This window comes from Propithecus coquereli, unplaced genomic scaffold, assembly GCF_000956105.1.
Source record: "Propithecus coquereli isolate 6110/MARCELLA unplaced genomic scaffold, Pcoq_1.0 Scaffold95, whole genome shotgun sequence".
Classification (NCBI taxonomy): domain Eukaryota; kingdom Metazoa; phylum Chordata; class Mammalia; order Primates; family Indriidae; genus Propithecus; species Propithecus coquereli.
Genome location: NW_012155840.1, coordinates 7681997 through 7708243, shown reverse-complemented (window position 1 = coordinate 7708243; position 26247 = coordinate 7681997). Strand labels below are relative to the sequence as shown.

At 36.1% G+C, this 26247-nt stretch overlaps 1 protein-coding gene across 1 annotated transcript in view; it reads right to left on the bottom strand.

The window, feature by feature from the left end:
- FOCAD (focadhesin) overlaps positions 1–25451 on the bottom strand; it is a 255124-nt gene extending 229673 nt beyond the window's left edge. The window contains exons 1-4 of the mRNA XM_012665049.1: positions 25369–25451; positions 22586–22660; positions 20232–20386; positions 4468–4572 (exon numbers count right to left, since the gene is read on the bottom strand). Coding sequence (XP_012520503.1) covers positions 4468–4572; positions 20232–20386; positions 22586–22660; positions 25369–25425 — 392 coding nt within the window. The 5' untranslated portion in view covers positions 25426–25451. The remainder of the gene's footprint in view (positions 1–4467; positions 4573–20231; positions 20387–22585; positions 22661–25368) is intronic.
- Positions 25452–26247: the final 796 nt, after the last annotated feature.

Sequence of the window (26247 nt, the reverse complement as noted above, 5' to 3'; positions counted from 1 at the left end):
AAATATTTAAAGAATTAGCCAGGTGTGGTGGCTTGCACCTATAGTCCCAGCTACTCGGGCAGCTGAAGAGGGAGGATTGCTTAAGCTCAGGAGTTTGAGGCTGCAGTGAGTTATGATCACACCACTGCACTCCAGCCTGGGCAACAGGGTGAGACCCTACCTCTAAAATAAATAAATAACCCCCACTGAACAACAATGAAATGGAATTATTTTCTATCCTAAAACTTTGGCCTAAGAGTTTGAGCTTCTTTTGAAAAATGAGCAAAGAGACGTTTATCCAGAAATACTAAGATCTGCTTATCTACTCTTCAGGTTCAGTTCTGGTCAAGGCAACGAATGAGGAAGTAAACTGAAAATGAAACTTTACATAAAAAAGGGGACCACTATACTAAGAAAAGAAAAGTATATTTATCAATTTGGAAAACTTGACCCTGCATAACCCAAGTTTTCATAGTATTTTCAAACAAATAGTTCTCCTTTTGCTTCCCCTATTTAAAAATAAATCAGTTAATTCACTGTACCACATTCTACTAACTCTTCTTTATGTCTGAAGACACTCACAAAACATTAAGAAAAAATATATAAAATGCAAATCTGACCTTGTTTAAAAATGGCTTAATAAACTCTCAACAATGTATTCATAAAAATAAAAGATCACAAACAGCACTAAAATTACAGGAACGATCATGGTTATATATGAGATACTGTTTACTTATTAAAGCACTAGAATTACAGATAAGCAATAGACACCACCACTCTGTATTTTGGAGAAACACACACTTCTGATAGCTGTTATATCAAATGCTTAAAACTACAGGTGCTGTAAGCTCAAGCCAATGATGGCTCACAAGTACCTGACTTTCCCTGTTGGGTTGCCATAGCCCATGTAAGCCATCTTCCCCCCAAGAACCAATGGCATTTATGGTTCCATGGTCTCATTCTTTTGAAGCAGACACATTCTGGATGCATCACTGAACAGAATTCCTGGAAAACATACACTGGTTACATGCATCTTCTGAGTCCTCTGCTAACTGAGAGCCCCTCTCTTAAGAAATGACTTTCTGAGATATTCAAGGCAATACGTAAGGTCACCTTCACAAGGGAGCATGATTTCCTCCCTTGTCCACAACTCCCCAATAAAATCCAATGCATTCTACCATTATTGCTAGCTAAAAGACAACACCTTTCAATTAAGTCAGTCAGAGAGAAAGAACAGAGAAATAAGAGGAATGAACAAAGCCTACAAGAAATATGACATTATGTAAACAGGCCTAATATAAGAATTATAGACATACCTGAGGGTGAAGAAGAAAATACACAAGGGCTGGGAAATCTATTTGAGGGAATACTTGAGGAAAATTTCCCAGGTCTTGCTAGAAATCTGGACATCCAGGCACTAGAAGCACAATGAACTCCTGGGAGATTTATCGCCAAGACGCAAGCACCAAGACATATGGTCATCAGACTGGCCAAAGTTAACACAAAAGAGGAACTCCTACAAACTGTAAGGCAAAAGCATCAGGTAACTTACAAAGGAAATCCCATCAGACTAACTGCAGATTTCTCAACTGAGACCTTACAAGCCAGAAAGAACTGGTCCCTTTCACAGTGTTCTCAAACAGAATAATGGCCAGCCTAGAATTCTGTATCCTGCAAAACTAAGTTTCTTATATGAGGGAGAAATAAAGACTTTATCAGACTAGCAAACGCTTGAAGGAATTTGTCAAGACCAGACCTGCCCTGCAGGAAGTACTCAGATCTGCATCACACACTGGTCAGCACAACAGACACCCACTAGTGTGAAACCATCCAAAAGCTAAAGTTTAGAGTCGATACCACAATGGCTTAAGAAATAAAACAAAGCAATGAAGTTTCACACAACAGGATGAACAAAAATCCATCCTGTTTATCAATTCTTTCAATAAATGTGAATGGCCTGAACTCCCCACTGAAGAGACATAGGCTGGCTCAATGGATGAAAAAAAATACAAGCCAAGTATCTGCTGTCTCCAGGAAATGCATCTCATCCACAAGGACTCATTCGGACTCAAGATGAAGAGTTGGAAAACAATATTCTATGAAAATAGAAACCAAAAGAAAGCTGATGTAGTCATTGTCATATCAGATAACATGGACTTTAAATCAACAAAAGGAAAGAAAGACAAAGACAGTCCTTATATAATGGTGGAGGGAACAGTTCAACAAGAAGATATAGCAATTCTAAATATCTATGCACCTAACACAGGTGAGCTCAGATTAATAAAGCAAATCCTACTTGATCTAAACAAAATGATAAACAGTAGCATTATAATAGTCAGGAACTTCAACACCCCACTGACAGAAAGGGACAGATCCCCCAAATAGAAAATAAACAAAGAAATAATGGACTTAAATAGGACTCTAGAACAAATCGGCCTAACAGACATTTACAGAACATTCTACCCCAAAACTACTGAATATACGTTCTTCTCATCAGCTCACGGAACATTCTCTAAGATTGATCACATCCTAGGCCACAAAACATGTCTCAACAAATTTAAAAAAATAGAAATTATACCATGTATCTTCTCAGACCACAGTGGAATAAAATTAGAAATCAATTCCAACAGAAACACTCAACTCTACACGAAGTCATAGAAATTAAACAACCTACTGCCGAATGATTATTGGGTCAAGAAGGAAATTAAGATGGAAATCAAAAGATTCTTCAAACTAAATGACAAAGGGGATACAAGTTACCAAAATCTGTGGGATTCTGCAAAAGCAGTCCTAGAGGAAAATTCATAGACTTAAATGCCTATGTCCAAAAGACAGAAAAATCACAAATCAACAATCTAATGAATCATCTCAAGGAATTGGAAAAAGAAGAGCAAACCAATCCCAAACCCAACAGAAGAAAAGAAATAACTAAGGTCAGAGCAGAACTACACAAAATTAATCCCCCAAAATTATACAGAAGATTAATAAAACAAAAAGTTGGTGCTTTGAAAAGATAAAATCAACAAGACTCTCACTAGATTAACCAGAAACAGAAAAGAAAGGACCCTTATAAGCTCAATCAGAAATGAAAAAGGAGATATTACAACTGATACCATGAAATATAAAATGTCATCTCTGAATACTATAAAAATCTCTATGCACATAAACTTGAAAATGTTGAGGAAATGGAAAAATTCCTGAAAACACACAACTTCCCTAGGCTCAGTCAGGAAGAAATAGAACTCCTAAACAGATCAATATCAAGTAATAAAATTGAAGGTGCAATAAAAAATTTTCCAACAAAAAAGAAGTCCTGGACCAGACAGTTTCAGCCAAATTTTACCAGACCCACAAAGAAGAACTGGTGCCTATACTGCAGAAATTATTTTATAACATTGACAAGGAATCCCCCCCAATTCATTCTACAAAGCCAGTATCACCTTGATACCAAAGCCAGGAAAGGACACAAAAAAAGAAAACTACAGATCAATATCCCTTATGAATATAGATGCAAAAATTCTCAATAAAATCCTAGCAAACCGAACTGAGCAGCACATCAAAAAAATAATCCACCACAACCAGGTGGGCTTCATCCAGAAATGCAAGGATAGTTCAACATATGCAAATCTATAAATGTGATTCACTACATAAACAGAAGCAAAAACAAAGACCATATGATCCTCTAAATAGATGCAGAAAAAGCAATTAACAAAATTCAGCACCGTTTTATAAGAACTCTTAACAAAAAAGGCATAGATGGAACATACCTCAAAGTTATAAAAGCCATATATGACAAACCCACAGCCAACATCATACTGAATGGGGAAAAACTGAGAGCATTCCAGCTTAGAACTGGAACCAGACAAGGTTGCCCACTGCCACCATTTCTATTCAACATAGTGCTGGAAGCCCTAGCCAGAGCAATCAAGCAAGAGAAGGAAATCAAGGGTATACAAATGGGGAAAGAAGAGGTCAAACTATCTACCATTATTGCTGCTGTGTATATTTTATTTCTAAAATAATTCCATCTTATTACATTGTACGGATGACAAAGAAAAGGCAAATCAACACTCTTAACTACTGACCTTGGCGTGGGTGATAACACTTGCAAAGGACAGTGTCCCATTGCATTTTATATTTAGGAAACATACCCTCCTGCCTAATCTAAACCTCTCCTGCTTTAGGTACTTTTGCTCAATAAATTCTTCAGTTTTCTGAATACTGGGAAGATGGTTACATATTCTACAGCAAAAAGAATAACCTGAATTTTGGTTAAAATATTTCAATTCCAAAGAAGCAACCCTGAAACCCACGTGTTGTCAACTTTATCTCAATGCTCTGAGTCTTTGAAGCACTAATTTCCTTAGAGGTCAAGACCCACAAACACATGTGTGCATATCGTGCTGAATTAAATAACCAATTTTTAATGAATTATCATGTCTCAGTTCATAACTTAATTAACAATTCACTTAAAAAAAAAAGACTTACCTAATAGTGTATATATCCTGAATATTCTTCTCCCCACCTTTTCCTTCCTTAAGAGCTTGCATTTGTAATAATTTCATAATGGTTTTTATCAAGCCATGTGTATTCCTGTAAAGAAATATCATAACATGTTAAATGTTATAGATGTAAAGTGAATATTCTAACCAGGTGCTTAATCCTACCCTTTTTAAATAACTGAACACTTGCCACCCATATCAAACAATAGCCACCCACAGGCACCCAACTCATTCTCCAGCACAGCCAAGACCTATTCAACACATTTAAAGGAGGAGAAATGGAGCCAAAGAACCAAACCACCAATCTATCAATCACCTGCCTACACACTCTTGGGGGAAAATCAATCAAGAAAAAAAAAAACATTAACCCACACAATTTCAAGCAGTGACCGCATCAGTTATCCATATTAAGTGATCAAGTCTTTCATTTATAAATATTAGCAGACCATGAAAAATAACTCGACACATAAAATGGATCCACCACTCAAAAAGGTGGGCCAGAGAACCAGTCAGAGCAAATAACCCCCATTAAAACAAGAGTAACAGAAGAGGGAAGAGCACTTTTAAATTTTTTCCTTATTTTCTGCAATAGATAAAAGGATAATATGTCAAAAAGAAAAATAGCCTGCCCTTTTAAAATAAAGATCTCCCTGGAAAATAGAAAGAAATCTGAGAAATAAAAAAAAAAACAAAACGACTATGTGTTAAATGAAAAAAGTAATTATTTTTTCATCACAGTTGTTAATACTTATTAACCATCTACTGTAAGCTAACCACTCTCCTAAGTGCTTAACAGGTAGTATGTCATTAAAATTCAGAGCACAATAGGTTAGAAATCCCTGTTAACTTTATTTTTAGGTTAGGACACTTCAACTTAATTAGATATCCCTGCTGCTCTGACCCAGACCTGTGCCCAGATGTTATATGAGACCATGAAATCTCAGATGTTAACATCACTGATGGAGTGAGCAGTTCCAAGATTCTAGTATCTGAGTAAGAACTATCATGAGGGTCTACTTTGGTTTGCCCTAGTAAAAGTCACTACACGTTCAGAAGCCTTGTCTTCTAGCCTTTGACGTTTATGCAACTGAAAATCAGCTCTAAAGTATGATTTAAGCTAAAATGACTCCATTTATATACAGCTGAAGAAAATCCAGTCCTCTCCTAGTAACCTCATAAGACCCACTCCTGAGCCTAATGATTAGTTGAACTGGTACCTATCTTAAATCAGTGTTGATTGAATTTCTGACTGACTTTCTTCCTAGAAACATGGATTCATTAAGTAATCCTTTTTTGCATGTGCAACTATGTTGGTTTTCCTCATGCAATGATTTATTTGTCACATGACTGGAGTTCTAGATAGGACAGATAACAGATCTATAGTTTTTAACCAATTTGGGTCCCCTACCCTTTTATGAAAGCAGTAGAACCTAAGAGAAAAGCATAAACATCACATTTGCATTTAATTCCAAGGGTTTTACAAAACCACTGACACTGATAAATAAACTCCAGTTTTTTAAACTTTAAGTTAGGTCTCATTTGTTCTTATTTGTGGATCCAGATTTTATTGTGTGGATAATTGAATCCATCCTATATTTTAAGCAAGAGTAGCATGAAAAAATTATAATTTTTGAAAGATTATAGCATCAATCAAATTATATATGGATCTTTTCAAATAGTAACACATTTGTCTTAAAATCAATTGAATTATTATTTATATATTTCGAATGGGTAGAAAGAGATGATTTCTGATTTTTATTTAAACCTCTACTTTAATTCTAATTAGCTAGGGAATCTTGGGCAAGCCACTTAATGCCTGGAAATCTCAACATCCTCATCCGTATAATTGAAATCAAGATAACAAACCCATCTCTTGTGTTGCTTTGAAGAATAAATAATAGTATGTTGGTAAAGTACCTGGTTATTTTTTCAAAAAGTTGTGATAATCTAATACTATACTTATAACTATAATATAAAGATAATAATGTTCTTCCCTCTTGACAGATGAGGATGTGTAAGCACAGGTGTCAGAATTAATGAATGTCGAAGCCTGGAATCTGCCTAAAACCAAATACAAACCCATTCTAACTCCTAAAAATCCCTAGTACTTTCCATCTCTCATCACAAAACCTGTTTTTCTTGTTTTCAAGCCTTTGTTACTCTGTACCTGAGATCTACTCTTGCAAAATTAAAAATTTTGTTAAATTCTATATGATTTCAAAAAGAAGCTATAATAATTTGAATTATTATGATGCTGAAAATTTTCATGATGCTGAAAATCAAAATAGTGAAATAGTAGAAAACACAACTATTGGAGAAGCAAAAGTCAAAGAAATGATAGAAGGAAATTTTAATGAACTGAAGTCTTCACATTGAAAGAGTTACCAATTTCTAGGCAAGATTTCTGGAAAAATTAATTGCTGACATTTATCAAATCCAAAGATAAAAAGAAAATCCTATGATCTCCTGGATTTTATAAAATGAAATATATAAAATAAAGACCATTAGACTGACATCATTTCTAATTTGGCATCAGAATTCTTGTCTACAAAACTGAATGAAGCAATGCATATGGAATTATAAGGGAAAGGTTTATAAAACTCAGTAAGTCTAACCCCTCCAAAAAAAGAGTAATATATGAAGACAAAAGAAATATTTTCAGACATAACACTCAGAAAAATTTTCTTAAAGAACTTCTCCAGTTAAAAGAGAATGAGTACAGATTGCACAGCCTTGTAAACATACTAAAAACCACTTTTAAAAAACAGTGATTTTGTAATATGCAAATTATATTTCAATAAGCTGGTTATTATTTTTAAAAAGATAAGACATAAGAAAGAATTGAAGAAATAAAAAATATGTAGACTACAAAGAACTTTGGTCAGCATGAATATCAGAAGAACTTACAATCATATTTCAAATGTGCCATAAAGATTAATTTATATTATATCTGTGGAAGGAAAATGTGAAAATGAACAAAAACAAAAATCTGTAACTAACATTCCAGATAATTTCAGCAAATTTCGTAGGGAGGGTTCTCTGCAGGGAGAAAACATAAAGTTAAGATAAGAGATAGTCTGAGATGAAATGTTTACAACACATCTGACAGACAAAGGGTTAACATCCATAAAACAAGAACAAGATAAAGCAGATCATAGAATAGGAAAATGAGCAGAGAGTATAGATATGCAAATCCCAGAAGGATAAGATTCATAATATGCAGTGTTAGTAAGTAAATGGGGAAATAAGCAATTTCATGTTGAGCATACATTGATTGGTTCAGCCTTTATGGAAAGCAACCTGGCAGTAACTATAACAATTTTAAATGAACATACCCTTTTTCCCATAAATCCCACTTCCAAGAACCTAACCTACAGAAATACTCTTACCTATTACTCAAAAGAAAATATTACACTATATTCACTATCTTAAAAATTAGAAGAGAAAAAAGACATATTTGTCAATAGGGAAATGGCTAAAATATGACACCTCTGCACTATAAAATACTCTGCAGCTATTAACAAGGATGGGAACAGATTTATATATATGACATGGAAAGGAGTCCATCACACATTAAGTGGAAAAAAGCAAGTTTTAGAACAATATACATATGAATGGAATATCTAATTTTAAAACACTTGGTATGCATGTGCATACAAATGCTTTTTTTATAGGTCTAGAGACGGGATTTCAAGTTCTCTGGAGTTAGCTGGTCCCTAATTCCATGTGCCTGGATCTGATTTCAGATTACCCTAGCTTTCTCTACACCCTAGAGGAATCCAAGACCCAGACTTGGAGGAACCTTTGACCCCTAAGCCTTTCCCGTCTTTTTCCTACTTTTCACCAGCGCCCAATAAAAAAAAAAGGACTTTAAAAAAAAAAAATGGCAAAAAAGAAGTTTCACCACTTACTACTTTCACTGCCTACAACTGCCATTGTTTGAGTTTTCAAATAAGTATGCACAAATTTTACATTTTGTTAGTTAAAAAAGGAAAAAAGAATTGTAATCTCAAGGTGAGGAAAGACTTTCTGAACACAAATGGAAGATTAAACCTGATCTTCTGGATAGACAGTATGAGAAGAAATTTAAATAAACAATGAAATAACCACAGTGTCTTCTATTTAGGACCTGTCTTCAGTAACATTTTAGCACAGACACAAAAACATGTTTAATTTGACAAAGTAGATTTCTGAGGAACATTTTCAGGAACCGGAATTAGCCTTTACACAAGCAGACTATATGAGTCTGAGGTACAAAGGTACCCAGAAGAGTTCATTAACAAATCAAAGTAAAGACTTTAATCATGGCAAAAAAAAGAGCTGATTAGATATTATGCCTAACTTATTCATAGTATAATGTGTTCAGGGGATATCATTAACCAAAAAAAAAAGGCATATCCAGGTGCCTGCTAGATATTCCCACTTTAGCATCTGAATCATGCCTGATATTCAACATGTTCAAAATTGAACTCATGTTCCCCCCAACACACCTGGTCTTCTAATGTCCCCTATCTAACGGTAGAGCAAGCCAGAAATCATGGAGTCACCTTTGACTTATGCCTTTCAGTCATCTTCATATTCAGTACACATTGAATGCTTTACCCCCTAAATACCTCACAGGTCAATCTATTCCTTCCACCTCTAGGGCAAGCAACCACTATCTCTCACATGAACTATAGCAATAGCCACCGAAACTAATCTGCTGGTATCCACTCTGCTGTAGTTTGGATATTTGTCCCCACAAACCATTTGATCCCCAAGGTTGGAGATAGGATTTAATGGAAGGTATTTGGGTCATGGGGACAGATCCCTCAAGATGAATGCTCTTCCTAGGTGGGGTTGGGGGGGATGTGAGTGAGTTCTCGTTCTCTTAGTTCCCAGGAAAGCTGGTTGATACAAAGAGCCTGACGCCTCTCCTCTCTCTTGCTTCTTCTGTCACCATGTGGCCTCTACATGCTGGCTCCCTTTCACTTTCCCCAGTAAGTGGAAGCAGTCTGAGGCCCTCACCAGACGCAGATGCTGCACTATGCTTCTTGTATAGCCCACAGAACCGTGAGCCAAATAAACCTCTTTTCTTTCTATTATAAATTACCCAGACTCGGGTATTCCTTTACAATAAAACGGACTATGACACACTCTATCCGCCTACCCTACATCCTATACTTTGAATTTTGTCTTCATACTGCAGCCGGAATGGTCTTTTTGGAACAACTGATATCCGCTAGATAAAAAAAATTCTGTAGCTTCCCTCTGTACCCAGGATAAAGACCCAAATCCTCAAGATTACCCGTCATGGGCTACATTATCTGACCCATACCTACCTTCCCAGCCTGATCTCAAACCACTCTCCCCTATTCTTCGCATTCTTTCAGGCCTTCCTAATAGCTATCTTCCCTCCCACAATGGGGACTTAGCATATGCTATTTCCTTTAAGTTCTACCCTCTCCTGTTTGCCTAGATAACTTCCATTCATTCCTTAGTCTCATTGTAGGTATTACTTCCTCAGGAAGGCCTTCTTTAACCACCAAGACTAAGTCAAACCCTCATATTCAAGGTACACCCAACACAGTATACTTTATCTGACTGTAGTTTGATATGAGAACCATGTGAATGTGGCAGTTTCTCCCTCTAGACCAAAAGCATCATGAGTGCAAGGATTATGTCTGCTTTCCTTACCATGATATCACAGCACCTAGCGCAGGAATATAGGAGATAATAAATACACTCAATAAATATGTTTAATTAATAGATAGATAGATATAGCTGAGATACTGTCTTGCCTCCGTAACTTCTGAAGGTAATTTCTAGTTCCATAATTACATGATTTTACATATGCACATTGAAATTAGAGTATCTGATCTCTTTAATATCAAAATGCATTATTTAGTTTTTTTATAAAATAAATTAATATGAATGTTATTACTGGTTGTGATTATAAAAAGCCCCTCATTTCAGGGACTGCATATTTAGCAAATATGGAAATTATAAATACCGGGAAGATAAAATTAATATAATAGCCTTATGTTATCAAACAACAAAACAACCCTGTTGAGGGAGAGAAGCAGATGTTTTTTGTTCGAGTTTTCTTTTTTTTTTTCTTTTCATTTAACACATCTTAATCCATGTATCTACAACATTAAAACCAACTTAAGATTCCTGATAGAATAAGAAAAGTAAGACAGAAATATTCAGATGGTATACAGAAATTAACTGCTGTGTTGAAGGCTGCCCACCATGCAGCTAAATCCACCACACTGAAAATTAACTCCTAAGAGAGTCTTAGGAATATTAGATGGTTCCTGTGACTTAGTATAAGGGCAGGGGCAGGAAGTCCCCTTTGGAAGATGCTATTTTCTTTCACTCCCCTCCATCTTAACTCACTTGTTATACATGAAAATCACTGAATAGCAAAAGGATTTTCGAAACTTTAGTTAAATTCCCCTCTCTTTCTCAAACCGCTTCTAAAGAGTGAGTCCAAAAAACAACTTTAAAAAGTAGATGTAGAAGAGGACAGAAATACATCAAGTATATTTGAATCCATGAGCTCACTATAACTTTTTTTTAAAGAAAATGTAACTGGTCACTACTAAAAAGATGCTAAAAAAATAACAAATCATTTTTGGGAATTTAGTAAATTAAGGAAAGAATTATTGGCCAGGCACAGTGGCTCATGTCTATAATCCCAGCACTTTGGGAGGCCAAGACAGGAGGAGGGTCTTGGCCTCCTTGAGGCCAGCAGTCTGAGACCAGCCTGGGCATCACAGTGAGACAACCATCTCCACAAAAAATTCTTTAAAAATTAGCTGAGTGTGGTGGCACACCTGTAGTCCTAGATACTCAGGAAGCTAAGGCAGGAGGATCTCTTGAGCCCAGCAGTTTGAGGTTACAGTGAGCTATGATTGTCCCACTGTACTTCAGCCTGAGTGACAGAGAAAGACCCTATCTCTTTAAAAAAAAAAAAAATTATGTACGTATCCTGCCTTTCCTATACAAATTGTACTACTAGATAATCAAATAGTAGATATGGGGAAAGTTCTCTTTATAGCAGTATTTTGAGTAATAAGAAAAAAATGATAGAATTAGAATGTCACAATTTTGGAACCCCTAATGAACTAATGGAACTAGTCATTGAGTATCAACAGCTGTTATCATCACCAAAAATGAAAACAATCAGATATTATGTCCTCCCAATAAGAATACAATCCCACCTACGAAAAAGTCTCCCCTCAACCCCCTCAAAGTTGTTCTGAGGATTAAGTGAGGAATTTTACACAAAGCTGTAAAGCACAAGCCTGGACACAGCTTATATACAAGAAAAGCTAGTCTCCTTCTCTAACCCCTCTGCCCCTAGAAACCAAGGCAGTGATTGTTTCTATTACAATTGCTGTTTGGAAAGACAATTTATAGTTAAAAAAAATATATCAGGGTAGGGAGGGTAGAACATGGCAGTATCCCACCATTACAGTAAAACAATTATGTTATCTTTGACACTGACTCAATCTCTCCTCCCTCTTTCCCTGTCACAGCAACATAGATCTAATATCAGTCACTTACACTTAAGCACAATTATGTTTCAAAACTAGAGCTGAACTGGCTGGGAGATACTTATTTCCAAGGTCATGGCTCTCCTCCAAATTCAGTCCTAGTTCAGAGGACTCCTGAGGAATAGCATGCCAGTCTCCTTTCTGTTTTGGGAACTACCACCCCTTCTCCACTCATGTGGTCACTGCACAAGGGTTCTCAGCACATATATGTTCATGCAATGAAGACATAGCCAGTAGAGGGTTAAATTGTGTCCCCCAAAAAGATACATCTAAGTCCCAACCCCCAGTATCTGTAAATGTGACCTTATTTGGAAATAGGGTCTTTGCAGATATAATTAAGTTAAGGATCTTGGGACAAGATCATCGTAGGTGAGTACAAAATCCAATAACTGGTATCCTTATAAGATAAAGTACAGTACACTGTATTTGAGACAGAGACACACAGAGAAGGCACCCATGAGAATACAGAGGCAGAGACTGGAGTTATACGGCCACAAGCCAAGGAAGGCCAAGTAATTGCCAGCAGCCACCAGAAGCTAGTAGAGAGGCATAGAACGGATTCCCTCCAGTCTCAAGAAGGAACCATTCTGCTGACACCTTGGTCATGGACTTCTGGCTTCCAGAACTGCGAAAGAAAAAATGACTATTGTCTTAAAACCACCAAGTTTATGGTCATTTGTTAACAGCAGCCCTGGAAAACTAATACATATCCCCTCGCAGAGCTAATTGACCCATCTCCAGGTCCTACCATCAGAAATCTACAATTGTGGCCAGAAAATTCCAATCTCAATCTAGCTGTCCCTTATACATAAAAGATGTTAACCCAGGAGCAGGTGGTGCCCTGTGAACTAGGAAGCAGAGAAAGTCAGTCTGCAGCAAAGGAGAAGAATGAAACAAACAGCCTGTATCCCATCCGTTTCTGAGGCCCACATGCATACCTATTCTTGGGTCCTGTGAGAAACCCCATTATCAAAGAAATGAAAATCATCCTTTTATGCTCAAACTAGTTCAAATGGATTTCTGTAACCGGTAGCCCAAAGAGTTCTAACACACTCAGGAAACTGCTGCCATAAGCCCTTCAGTAAAGATAAGCTGGAACAAGTCTTCCTTGGGCAGGTGCCAGGAAAGCTGAACTTATTCGAGAACACTTTAAGGAAGAGCAAAGGAAACTTCAGGACTGGGCAACAAGTGCAGTAGCAAGAGACAATGCAAAAAGGAAGCTCAATTTTCACTGGGTGTAAAAGCCAAGACCCAGATCTCATACAGGTTGAGTATACCTAATCAAAAAAGTACAAATCCTAAATGTTCCAAAATCTGAAACTTTTTGAGTGCTGACATGATGTCACAAGTAGAAAATTCCACACCTAGCCTCATGTGACAGGTCACAGTCAAAACACACTTAAAACTTTGTTTCATGCATGCAATTATAAAAAATATTGCATAAAATTACCTTCAGGCTATGTGTATAAGGTATATACAAGGGCTGTCCGGAAAGTATCCAGTCAAACAGAGACATTTATTATATTAACAATGGCTGGGTACTTTCTAGATAGCCCTGGTATGGAATGTAAATGAATTTCGTGTTTAGACTTGGGTCCCATCCCCAAGATAGCTCATTATATATATGCAAATATTCCAAAATCTGAAAAAATCTGAAATCTAAAATACTTCTGGTCCCAAGCATTTCAGATAAAGTATACTCAATCTGTAATTAGAGGGAGTGTGGGTCAATAATGATGTTGAAGATTCCAAATGAAATATAAAACTAAAAAGAAAATTTTTTGGTCAAGTTTACAAACTATACTAATTAAAACCACCCATGTAAATTGCTTCTCACTAGGTATTATAGATATTGTGCATATGAATAACACATATCAGGTTCCTTTTAGTTGGGATTCATTTGATTACAACACCAAACACTGCTCGTATATGCTCAGTCTCCTTTTAAAAAGACTGCAAACAATGCTTGCTTCTTTGCTTCAAAATATACCAAACATGATATACCCAAGAAAGTACCCATAGTGGACCAGGGATAGAATTAAAAGGATTTGGGGGCCGGGTGCGGTGGCTCACGCCTGTAATACTAGCACTCTGGGAGGCCGAGGCGGGTGGATCGTTTGAGCTCAGGAGTTTGAGACCAGCCTCAGCAAGAGCGAGACCCCGTCTCTACTAAAAAAATAAAAAGAAATTAGCTGGACAACTAAAATTATACATATATAAAAAAAATTAGCCGGGCATGGTGGTGCATGCCTGTAGTCCCAGCTACTCGGGAGGCTGAGGTGGGAGGATCTTGAGCCCAGGAGTTTGAGGCTGCTGTGAGCTAGGCTGACGCCACGGCACTCCCTCTAGCCCGGGCAACAGAGCAAGACTCTGTCTCAAAAAAAAAAAAAAAAAAAAAGGATTTGGGTTAAAGAGAATGACATGAACATCCTAAAAATGTGGGGGATGGGGAGAGCATCTGTAGGTATTATGGGAACAAATGGTACAAATGTGGCCAAGTCCCTTTTTAACTCTAGGATGTCACATCTCAGAAAAGGATGCTTGATCAGCCTCAAGCACAGTAAGTCACCAGTAAATAAGAGAATGATAACCCCTAGATTAATGATCAAATTATTGTCTAGATTCATTATAAAATGGGAAAAGAGAGACAGAGAAACACAGACAAGAAGAGAGAAAATTTTTTTAAAAAAAACCACAGCTTTGGTTTTTAAACTCATGCTTAAATGAATGACCAAAACTAATGCTTATGTTAAAAAATCTAAGATGTAATGCTATTGACCTTTTGCCTGAGAAAGTTCTGTACACTCATTTGTCTTCTAAGTACCAGAAAACAGCCTGATTTCTTCTGAAGCATTTTTCCATTATAAAAGTAACATGTGTTCAGTAGTCACTGTTCTCAAATCACCTAAAAACATCTTAGCATAAGCACATGACTCTTACAATGGAAGATTTTGTGACAGACAAAGCCTTCAACCAGAGCAACTAACTTAAAAAAGAAATAGGGCCAAACGTCCTAGATGAGAAAAGTAGCTGGTTTTCTGGTTATAAGATGCAAGTTGAGTAAGATTCTGACATTTTAGGGAAAGAAAGAAGATTGGGGGGGAAAAGGAAAGAGAACATCTAGAAACAAGCTAACAGGCTTAAAAGGAATATTTAAAAGACAACATGGGGAAACAGACATGGTCCAATGATTCTCCCTCTGATAAGAGTTAAATGAGCCATAATATCAATACAGATGTAAACCCAGAAATCATCTCAAATTCATGAAGTAATGCTCTGACACACCAGCTGCAGATTAAAGCATGCTGTCTTCCCTAAACATTGGAGGAAGCCTCTTAAAGGGATCCTTCCTTGGTTCTTCTCTTGCCAAATAAAATAAAGAGAAAGAAGCTAAACAGTACAGAAAAGCTTCAATAACAATAAGATATGAATACAGTGTCTCCTCAGTTGCTAGCCATTTCCTACATGATAACAAAGTATTTAAGTTTCCCAAGGAACAGGGTCATCAATAAAAGAGAAGACCCTGAGAGACAAGAATTTTCTCAGTAAATTGTCCTAAATCTGAACTCCAAATATTAATAGTACTTAGAATTATTTTTAACCATTGAACCTTCATCAATCCATGATCAAAGGCTCACTGAATCCAACAGCTTTACTCAAGACCCACTACAGGAATTTTTAATATCCTATGCAAGATTCATTAAAAAGTAGACTTTAGGAATCTCAGAAAATACACTTTAATTTCCCACACTTTAATACACTTTTCATGCCCAAAATACATCAATTGCAGGTCCCTTCCCTGTTTGGAAACACTAAATGCACACAAATAAAGTGCTAGCCTAGTTTACCTAGAACATATCCTTCCTACCAAGCACATTTTTTTAAAAAGGCTGTTGGGAGGAAGCAGTTGCGCTAAAATTACAGGCTGTCATGACACCTCAATATCAAAAACTGAATACCTGGTTCCACAGGAGAGTAAGGTTTTTATTCACAGTCCTGTTACTAAGCAACTATAACAATGGCTGTATGAGCTCTCTAGAAGCTAGCACAGTTAAAGGGAAAAAAATACACGAGGAAAGAAAAATGGGAAACTCCTTGCTTTGGGAATCTTTACCTTTTCAGGATAAATTCAATGTAAAAATAACAATAAACAAAACCGAAAGCAACCTAAACTCAAAACAGCAATTCCTTAAAGGTCTAGAAAGGTATATGCTATTATATATCATTCACTTTATGTTCAGTTTCGGTTAATTTCAAAATTCTCATTCAACTGGTGATAATGATTTCCTTACTGTGTTCCTTTCGTGGTCCCTTCTTTCCTTCACCCTCCCTAGGGAATAATTTTTTTTTTAAATTTCCTTACTGATTAAAAGAACATTTTAGACCTCTTAAATCCATTTCTTTGTTTACAGAAGCTATAAAAACTAGTTTACAATTGTTTCATGTTGCCTCAGCTTTGAACTGGGAACACTCTAGGACATCAAACTATGCCTTTGAAGACAACAGTCTCTCAAGCAGAGCCAGACACTTTCCCAGCCACTCCCTGAAGTTTAGACAACCAGAGCATTGCAAACACCAAGTCTTTTTCAAGGTTAGACTATACAATGCAGCAGGCTCTAAACCAACGTTTCTCAAATTGTGAGTGGGGTTCCAGGTGGGAGGGGGGCTTCCATACATGTTCCAAGGGAATTTTAAAGTCTGGACATGCAAAGGACCGAGGAGCAGGTGATAAGGCTGGAAGAGATGGCTTCAGGGACTTTTCTTTCCACCTCTCTTGGAAGCTTTCAAATTCTGCTGCAATGCTCAGAGAGATTCTCTCAGTATCTATCCTATAGAAGGCTGCTTCTCACTATTGGCTCTTTCTTCCCCCCTACCCTTTCTCAGTTCCTGAAGGATGGTAGGCTAGAAGAAAGACAAGATGGAAGATAAAGTTTTAGAATTATTTTTCTAAATCAAAGATAAGCAATCATGCTGTGGCTCTGTTCCCAAGGTGCCTCTAGATTCCAATAAACCTCTATTTTAAGAAGAGAAATCCAGCGACAAATCAAAACTTAAATACTGGAAACTGAAGACCCGAAGCATCTGAGCCACTCATTCCTGTGTTTAGATCCCAAAGAGATGGTTTTCTGACTCAGAAGATTCCCTAACCAGGCTGTTTGACTCGCCTGTTTTTAATTAGCTTGTTTCTTAAATTTGATTCTCATTTTGTTTTTTTAAAAAAAAAAAAATAAACATAAACAGTTCAAAGTATAGTCTTTGTAATCACTACGATCCAGGAAGCTCTGCTACTTGAAATAAAATAAAGAAAGAAAATTCTGTCTTCTGACATACAAATAGTTATTATCTCTACTGGCAACACTAAGGAAAACTTAGCACTTATTTAACACATTTTAAGATCAAACTGATTCAAAAATTAAATTGGTTAGCTTCGCCATCTACTCTGCCTACATTTCCCTGTGGCTAACAGTTTAGACAGTAAAAACATTCTCAAATCATTTTTTTTTAATTTTCCGACATCCTTCCATTGTTAAAATTCCTGTTTGCTTACTATAAAACTCAAGGATTTCTTCCATATGTTGCCCATATTTACAAATAACCTTGAAAATTAATGGTCACCCATATGTATAAGATTATTTATTGAAGAACTGTTATTGTAAAAGATTAAAATCAATAGGGAATTGGTGAATTATGGTTCATTCATACAATAGACTATCATGTGGCTAGAAAAAAATTAGAATGCTCCTTATATATTATATGGAATGAGCTCCAAGATATATTTTTTCACTAAAAATGCAAAATAAAGAATACTATGTAGTAGGTTATTATTTGTTTTTAAACAAGAAAAAATATATAAATATACATACATATAAATTTTCTGTAGTAGGTTACTATTCGTTTTTTAAACAAGAAAAAATGTAACCATATATGTATAAATTTTCTGTTACATGTTGCATAAAATATCTTTAAAAGGATAATAAGACCTAGTAACAGGTTGGACTCTGTGGAAAAAACACATACAGGGTAAGACAGAGACTTTGCCTTATATATCCAATCTGAATGTATTGCCTATTCAAAAAATACATTTTTAACTTAAAAAAACAAGTGTCTACAAACTACAACATACACAGATGACAGGCTGATTCACTATCAGCAATGCAATTTAAAACAATGATGATGGATTTATACTAATGTGTGAACGATATCCCACACCAACATAATTTTCTAAGATGATCTTCTAGAATTAAAAATATAACCTAACCTGCTGTAATTATACCTTAAATGCACAGAAGGCATTACCCTGGTCCCATTAGCTGCTGATACTCTAACTTTTGAATATAAATAGTACAACTAAACAATGCACGTAGATTTTATATTTATAAATTTTAAGGCATTTGAAAACTGGGAGGGAAACAAATATTGTTAGCTGCATTTGACAAATAAAAAGGCTAAGGCAAAATCTAGGTGCTTTGCTTAAGGTCAACCAATAAGTGAGAAAAAGACATATAAAATCCTAACTTTTAAAAATCTTCCTCAAAACTACTTTTTTCATAGGTATAAAATAGGATCAATTATTTCATGTTTGTGCACATGGGTGTGTGAGTATGTGTAGAAACAGAAAGAGAGAAAATTCGTGAGTTTTTAGCCATGATCAAACCTTTCCTTATTCAGAAATATTTGGTCATGTACTAAGTGTCAAAAAGTATGCTAGATACTAAAACACAGATTAAAAGAAAATACACACACACCCTGTGAAATAACAAGCAGCCCAGCTAAGAGGGAAGTGTTTGGACAGGAAAGGGGGCATCTGAGCTGAGCCTAGAAGAATGACGAAGATGATGTCAGACAGAGAAGGGGAAGGAGCATTTCACGCAGAGGCAGAAGCAAATGCAAAGGCTCAGGAAGAGTGAATAGTTGCAGATGTCTAGAGAAGATTCATGGGAGGAAATACAAGTTGAATGGAAGGCTGGAGTTGTTTGGGAAGGGCTTATACACCATGCTAAAGGGTTTGCACTTAAACTACAGACTACAAAATAAAAAGAAAAACCAAGCCAGGCACAGTGGCACAAGCCTGTAGTCCCAACTACTCAGGAGGCTGAGGAGGTAGGATCCTTGAGCCCAAGAGTTCAAGGCTATGACTGTGCCTGTGAATAGCCACTGCACTCAAGCCTGGGCAACATAGGAAGACTCTGTCTCAAAAAAAAAAAAAACAAGTTCCAAAAAGATGATCTGAGGGAACAGAATAAGATACAAGATTTATAAAGAAACATTAAAAGGCTAGATGTGATTTAGACCAATAGACTTCAAGCCAGGAAGACATCTTCCACAGATTGATAATTACAGCTGAACTCCATCTCCACTGAAGGCAATAAGGAAAGATTAAGCACTCAGCTCTAAGGACAATACAATAAAGGTGAGTACCTGGGAGAACAGGTATCCCCAGGAGGAGGGAGGTTGGGTGAGAGTTGGGGAAAGAGGCAGAACCCCAAATGATCTAAAGTGGGCAAAAATTAGTGCTTATAGATCAAGACCATTTCTTAAAGCAAAGAGTGGCATCTCCATTTTAGGAAGTATTTTACAAGAGACTCTCACTGGATCAAATGTGGTCCTGTTTGACCATCTTGGAATGGAGTAGGTCCCTTTGAACCCTTGTGATTCCATCACCTTCAGTCTATACATGGACTAAATGTGGTCATATCCAACAAATTCCAAGAACAAAACGTTATTAACTTGGAATAATCAGGTGGAAGACATCCCCAAATCACAAAATATTTTTAAAGAAATTAGTGCTATTATTTTCTAATACATACCCTAATGCCAAAGGTTGACCAAGTATTGTCAATATAGTGTATAAATTGTACCTCTGTGGAAGCAGCAATGTTTACAGGCAATCTTCTTTCCTAAAATAAGTCAGGAATTTGTATTGCCATTGTGAATTATAATACTTAGCTATTTTCTTCATAAAAAGAGCAATGACAAATTTAAGTAGAGTCCCAAAACTTAAGTACAACAAATGATGACAAATTTCAAAACTGTGGGGTTTAAATTAGTATGATCTTTCCACATATGAAATATCAACTGAATGACCTTTTAAGAGGAAGAAAAACAACTGGCAAGTAGGGAGAATGTTGACCCCTAGTTGGGAATTAGTGAATTTTTTTTCGAAAAACTTAAATCATTAACTGATCAAACATGCAGAAAAGAATACCTGGTCGATGGAATCAGGTTGAGTATCCCATTGAGAACATAGCTGAACTCTGCATGATCCTGAGCAACAAGTGCCACCAGACCCTCACAGCAGGCTGTTCGAACCACTACGTTGTCACTGCAACACTTCTCCCACAGCAAGTTCAAAGCAGGAGTCTGAAATCAAACCGGTGTTTAAAAGACACTTCTGATGAACAGCAAACACACACATACCTCAGCCATTCATCAATGTGTAATTCGTTCACAGTAGGCTAGCTTTCCTATATAAAGATAATGTTGTCACTCTGTTCCTAGAATAAAATAAAAGTTGATTTTCCAAGAGACATAACAGAACTGTTTTGATATAGCAACTCTCTCACCTGTTATCTTGGCTCCAAAATAAGACCGGCTGTAGGCAGAGGTATGACCCAAGTTCAAGCAACACAACACAGCAAAGACTTGGCTCTAGCACAGTGCTCTAACTACGCAATTTAACCAGACACCAACAATATCAGTATATCAGTTAGTCTAAGTTGAACGCCAAATAGTGTCTATGTTTCAAGTCTTAAATGGCAATAACATTTTCAGAAAATGTTGCTGTTCTCCTACCGCCAACCTCGATCACCTACATGTACCTTCCCACCAACCACAATGCCCTTGCCACAATTTGCCGACGTTTAATGTGGCCCAGATAGAAAAGAGAGACGTAGGACAGGCCACCAGCAAGCTGCTCATTCCATGGCTACCAAAAAAAGCCTAGGAAAACTGTTTTGCCCAAGAAAGAGACTATGACTTTTCCCCCCTTATACTATGAATCCATTTCTTGACAGAAAAGCAATAGAAGGGCACATAACTAAATACAGGCTCTCATTTTTAAAAACCTTATAAAACCAGAGGTTCTAGCTTTTATAACTTCCTCAGGAACCCCTGACCCCCTAAAAAGGTTCACTGCTAACAGTAAACCAATATTTCAATGTATTGTTAAGTCCATTTAGATTCACACACGGTTGCGATTTTTATCTTTCAAAAAAAAAAATAATGAAGTTATTTTCCTTTCTCCTGATACAACTTATTAGGGAAATATATTTGGAGAAAAATTAAGAGCCCCAGCTTCTGAAGAATCACTAAAAGAATGGAAATCAACATCACATTATGTCCACTTTCCTTCTATAGCTGGCTAAGAGCCTTTTCTATCTTAGGATCCCATATTAAAAGAAAAATACAGTTGATAGTCGCTACAGGAAGGAAATATTTCTATTTCATTTCTCCTTTTATTCAGAAGGAAATTGCATTCACCTGTATGGAAAACATCAAAGGGCTCTAAATGTCATTACTCCATTACTAAGCCAGGAAAACAAAATAAAAAAATAAACAAACTGCTGCCTCAGGTAATACCATATCCTCATAGAAATAAGCATTCATTTATTAGTAGAAGAGGAAACATTTAGTTACAAGGATTTGACATTCAATAAATTCTGGTAGTTTAAGTAAAACCAGTACATCTTCTCAGAGTGCATAATGTGATTATAGGCAGGATTAGGATCAGGGTTCTCAGAAAATCTAATTTATGTGACTACATACAAACACCAGATAAATGCCAATTAGTGAAGTATATCCCTACACTTACTTCAACATGTTAACACAAGCTGTAAAGAAATATAACTTGGAGTAGCTAACCAAAAAGAATATGAGAAAAAGGAAATCAATTTATTTCTGCTGTGAGAGAAAAAAATCTTATTTCCATCATTTATGTTCTCTATAGTACACTTAGAGCACCTCTCTTAGGCAGAGTTTCCCAACCAGCACGTCAAAATACACAACACTGATAAACCAAAACCCAAGTGATGTATCTCAGTAGGCCATCATTGCTTCAACTCTGAGCACTCACCTGCCCTGTGTGTGGGATGTAATTTTTCCTCTAGCTCTGACTGTCAATGCATAACCTTTCCAACTTAGAACTAATATCTGGGGCTAACCTGAAGCATGAGAAAACTACACCTAAACGAAGCCACTATGTTAATTTTCTCTATTAAACAAAACCACTCCCTCAGAGGTAACTCTACCAACCGTCTCTAAAGCCTGTCTTCCCTCATTCCACCTATGTTATTTTCCTTAATAATCATAGGAATACTCCCCTTCCGCCCCTCCATGTCTCATTTCTAGAGCCTGTTCTAATAAATTTTAAAATTTAAAAAAATGCTACAGAATAAAAAACATGGCAAAAAAACAACAAAAAAAGGCAACAGAAGTTCTCACCGTTCAAAATCATTTCTACTGTGGCCTGAACTATGAGGGAAACAAGGCAAGGGTATATGTGAGCCAGCTGGTAGCATTATAACATCTGAATAGAATTAAAGCACAATATTAAACACACACCTGGTTTGTGGACTGGTGAATCTTTTCTGAGGAACCATTTTCCTTTAGGACTGCAGCTATAAGATGACCCACAGCCTAAAAAACAAACAAAATTAATGAGCACGTTCCCTCAGAAGTTCTTTCCAAATATCAACACTAGTTGATATGAGTCTGAGTCTGACAGGCAGTCAATTGGTAAGAAACAAAATCCCCATTCGTTGAGTGTGTGCTATGTAGAAGGTACTGAATTAGACACTCCACATACATAATTTTTAACCTTTAGAACCACCCTCAAGGTAGGCATTTTTACCCCAGGTTACCAACAGGCAAACTATATGTTAAGAAAATCGCCAGATTTTTGGTTCAAATTGCTATTACTTAGTATCAGAGGATAACTTAATCCATTAAACCACGAATGAGAAACCCCACAGTTTTTAAAAATCATCTTTGCATCTAAATGAAATCCACCATGCTTCATCATACCCTTAACAAAGATGAAGAAAACTCATCCTCATCTTTATGACTATAGCCCACACAGATCTGAACCAACAGGTCTCCCCTCCACCACCCCAGTTCTCCCTCCTTTAGGCCATATGATTTGAATTTCTTTATCATTTTCTCATAGGTTTCAGCCCTGAAGTTCAATCTGAACATAAGCTTTCAGTCTCATAAGTCTCTAAAATTTTCCCGTATCCTGCTTTAGTCAAGAAGTCCAAAATTAAATTCAAGACTCTTACAGGAGTGATTATCTAAATACATAAACATCATCACCTCCTACCATATCAACTTCATTCCCCTAGTTCCTCAGCACTAGCCAGCACTGCTGTCTTAGAGCCAACAGGCTAGCAACAAACATAGCCATTCTGTGCCTGAGTTGAGAAAAACTCTGCTACTACAACGACTGCTCATCCTGCACTTGGGACCAATGTTATGATACAGCTGTCAGTAACTGTCAGTCTTGCAAAGTCTCCAAAAAAGCTCAAATAAAAACACAGTACCCACTCCTTCATTTTTTGTTTTTTGTTTTGTTTTTGTTTTTTTTTTGTATTTTCATATTTTGCACATTGGAACTGATTTTAGACCTCAATGCTTGTGGTCTCAGTTTTGCAATACAAGTGACTCATTTGCATGAATATTAAGTTTAGTTCAATTTACTGTCTTGTACCTCCCAGTAAAAGAAATAGTAACAAGAACTGAGAGCCAGTGAATAGTTTGAGTTCCTCTTTTACAAAATATACCATATTTCATTGAATGTACCTGGCCATCAACTACAGATGTACCATTATTTTATGTACCACTAAGAAAGAAAAAAAGCTTCCAATTAATCTATGACACACAATGCTTCTTATAATTTAGAATTTTCATTTTATAATAATGAGAGTTTTTTTAGATTCATTTAGAAAATCATGGCCAAGTTCACAAATGTGCATGAAATACCAACTGTATCTCAACTGCTGCCATCAATTACTAGATATAATCCAACTTCAAAGATGTTAAAATGTGGAAAAATGTGTGTGAATCAATGAAATATGGTGCTAACACTGAGCAGTGGTTACAAAAGAACAATAAGAAGTATATGCAGAGGACAGGACACAATCACAAGAACCTAATAAAATCAATATGCAACATAACAGGGACAAAAAAAGCTATAGTTCATATTTAGAAAAAGGACTAAAAGAAAATAAGCTTAATGCTATATATCCCCCCATTCCTCACTAGGTTCAATTTATCTATATACTCTTCAATTCATCTTCTAACAAATCAGAGATATTAGCCTAAATTGATTTTCAAAATACAAAACCCAAGAATAAAGCAGCCTACATTGCTACTTAAGTTTTCCGTAACAGAATTCAAACAGACATCCTACACTAAACAATACATATACACTTTTCACTTAATTTAACAGTAGCACATACTGGCATTTCTTGATCATCTATGCTAATGAAGAGACTCCAGGCACAGAAAAATAAAACTGTGGACAGTATCCTTCAAGCCTTCATCCTCTTCTTCATAATAAGGGCCTGTAGGACATGACTCCAACCCAGTCAGGTAGAAGGGAATCTTGCATAAGGAGTGTTCTACTCCTCATGGAAGGGTTCCCCACTACCCAGCTAAGTCAATTCCCACAGCAGGCATCTCCGAAGGTAACTGTTGAAAGGATCCAAGACGCTGTACGCTGTTAAGTCTTCAGATTGGCTTCTTGGCAAGAAAAAACAATAAGCTTTATGGTACCTTGATTAACCAGAATGCTTCTAGTTACCTTAAGGCTAACCAGAAAACCATCTCTGTTTTAACTATTTAATTATTGAAAAGCTCTCTAAAATAAATTATCACAATCTCCTACTTTAGTAGATAGATCAAATTTTTTAATCCAGGATATTTTACTTCTTGAATATCATTATAAAAATCTATTATTCTGAATAGTTATACAGGGGTAGGATATATCTTTTTAAATATTAATCCCTCATATTCTGTGGATGTATTCCCATTTACCTCTATTCCCAATAATTAATTATTGGCCAAAAAAATATTCAGGGACTTACTAGTTAATCAAGGTTTTATTATCTCTAGAAAGAAAAGTATGATATGAATAGACAAGAATATTGATCAATTTCAAATACTTGCTTTTCTATGTCAAACGTATGTTTTCAAATTAACTCATAAAAAAGTTGCTTCATAAAATAATGTAAATTTCTATATGTAGAAGAATAGAACACTTAACACTAAAAATGTAAAGTTCAATTAACAATCTACCAGAAAGGTTCATTTGTTACCATGAAGCAAAAATAAACAAACAAAATTACCTGTGATTGTATAAGAGAATTTGGAAATTCAAACCTTTTCTTGATATCATCTGACATTTTTGCTTCTCTTACATGTATGAATGCAGCTTCTGTAACCAAAACAAAAGAATATTTGTTAGTCCTCCAATTTGAATTGGAACTCAAACCAATTATTCCTCAAATAATATGAATGTAATTCATTCCAAGGACAACAAAGGAAATAAAGTACAGGACTCTGCAGGGTAATCCTTGCCATAACTTCATTGTCATTCAGCACTAAAATTTCATGATAGATAAATAAACTAAAAATGCCCAACAACTCTTGGTTTTTCCCATGAGAGTTAATCCCAAAACAGATGAATTCACACTAAAGAAACTAAAAACAAATCCAAAAGTTCGATGACACATTTGAAATAGAAATTAATTTTTTTTGAAATTAATTCTTTGATAGATCAAAACTTAAAGAAAGAGTCAAACTTTCTTAAACAAGTCAAAATTGTTTAAGCCTCACTTTGGTGCAAACTTTCATTTAAGCACTAATCCAACTGCTAGTGACAAGTGTGAAGCAGAGATGAACTCTATTCAGGAAGTACAGAAATGACCTAGAAACTCACACGTTAGAGCATACTGCTTGTCTCCTAAAGGAGGAACAAGCAAACAGTTAGCACCAGCTTTTAATATTTACATCACACCTCTCATTCCTAGCAGGCTCACCAAATAAAAGAAAAAAAGCATACAAAAAGGATAGAGGAGGGCAGGTGGTAAAGTGGAGGCATGGAACTAAGAGAATTTCCTGAGGATCCTAATTTATTCAATTTCCATGAAGCACTGAACCCACTAAATTACACTACTTTGAAAAACAGGGTGCTTTAGGTTGCCCATTTATTACAATATAATTAA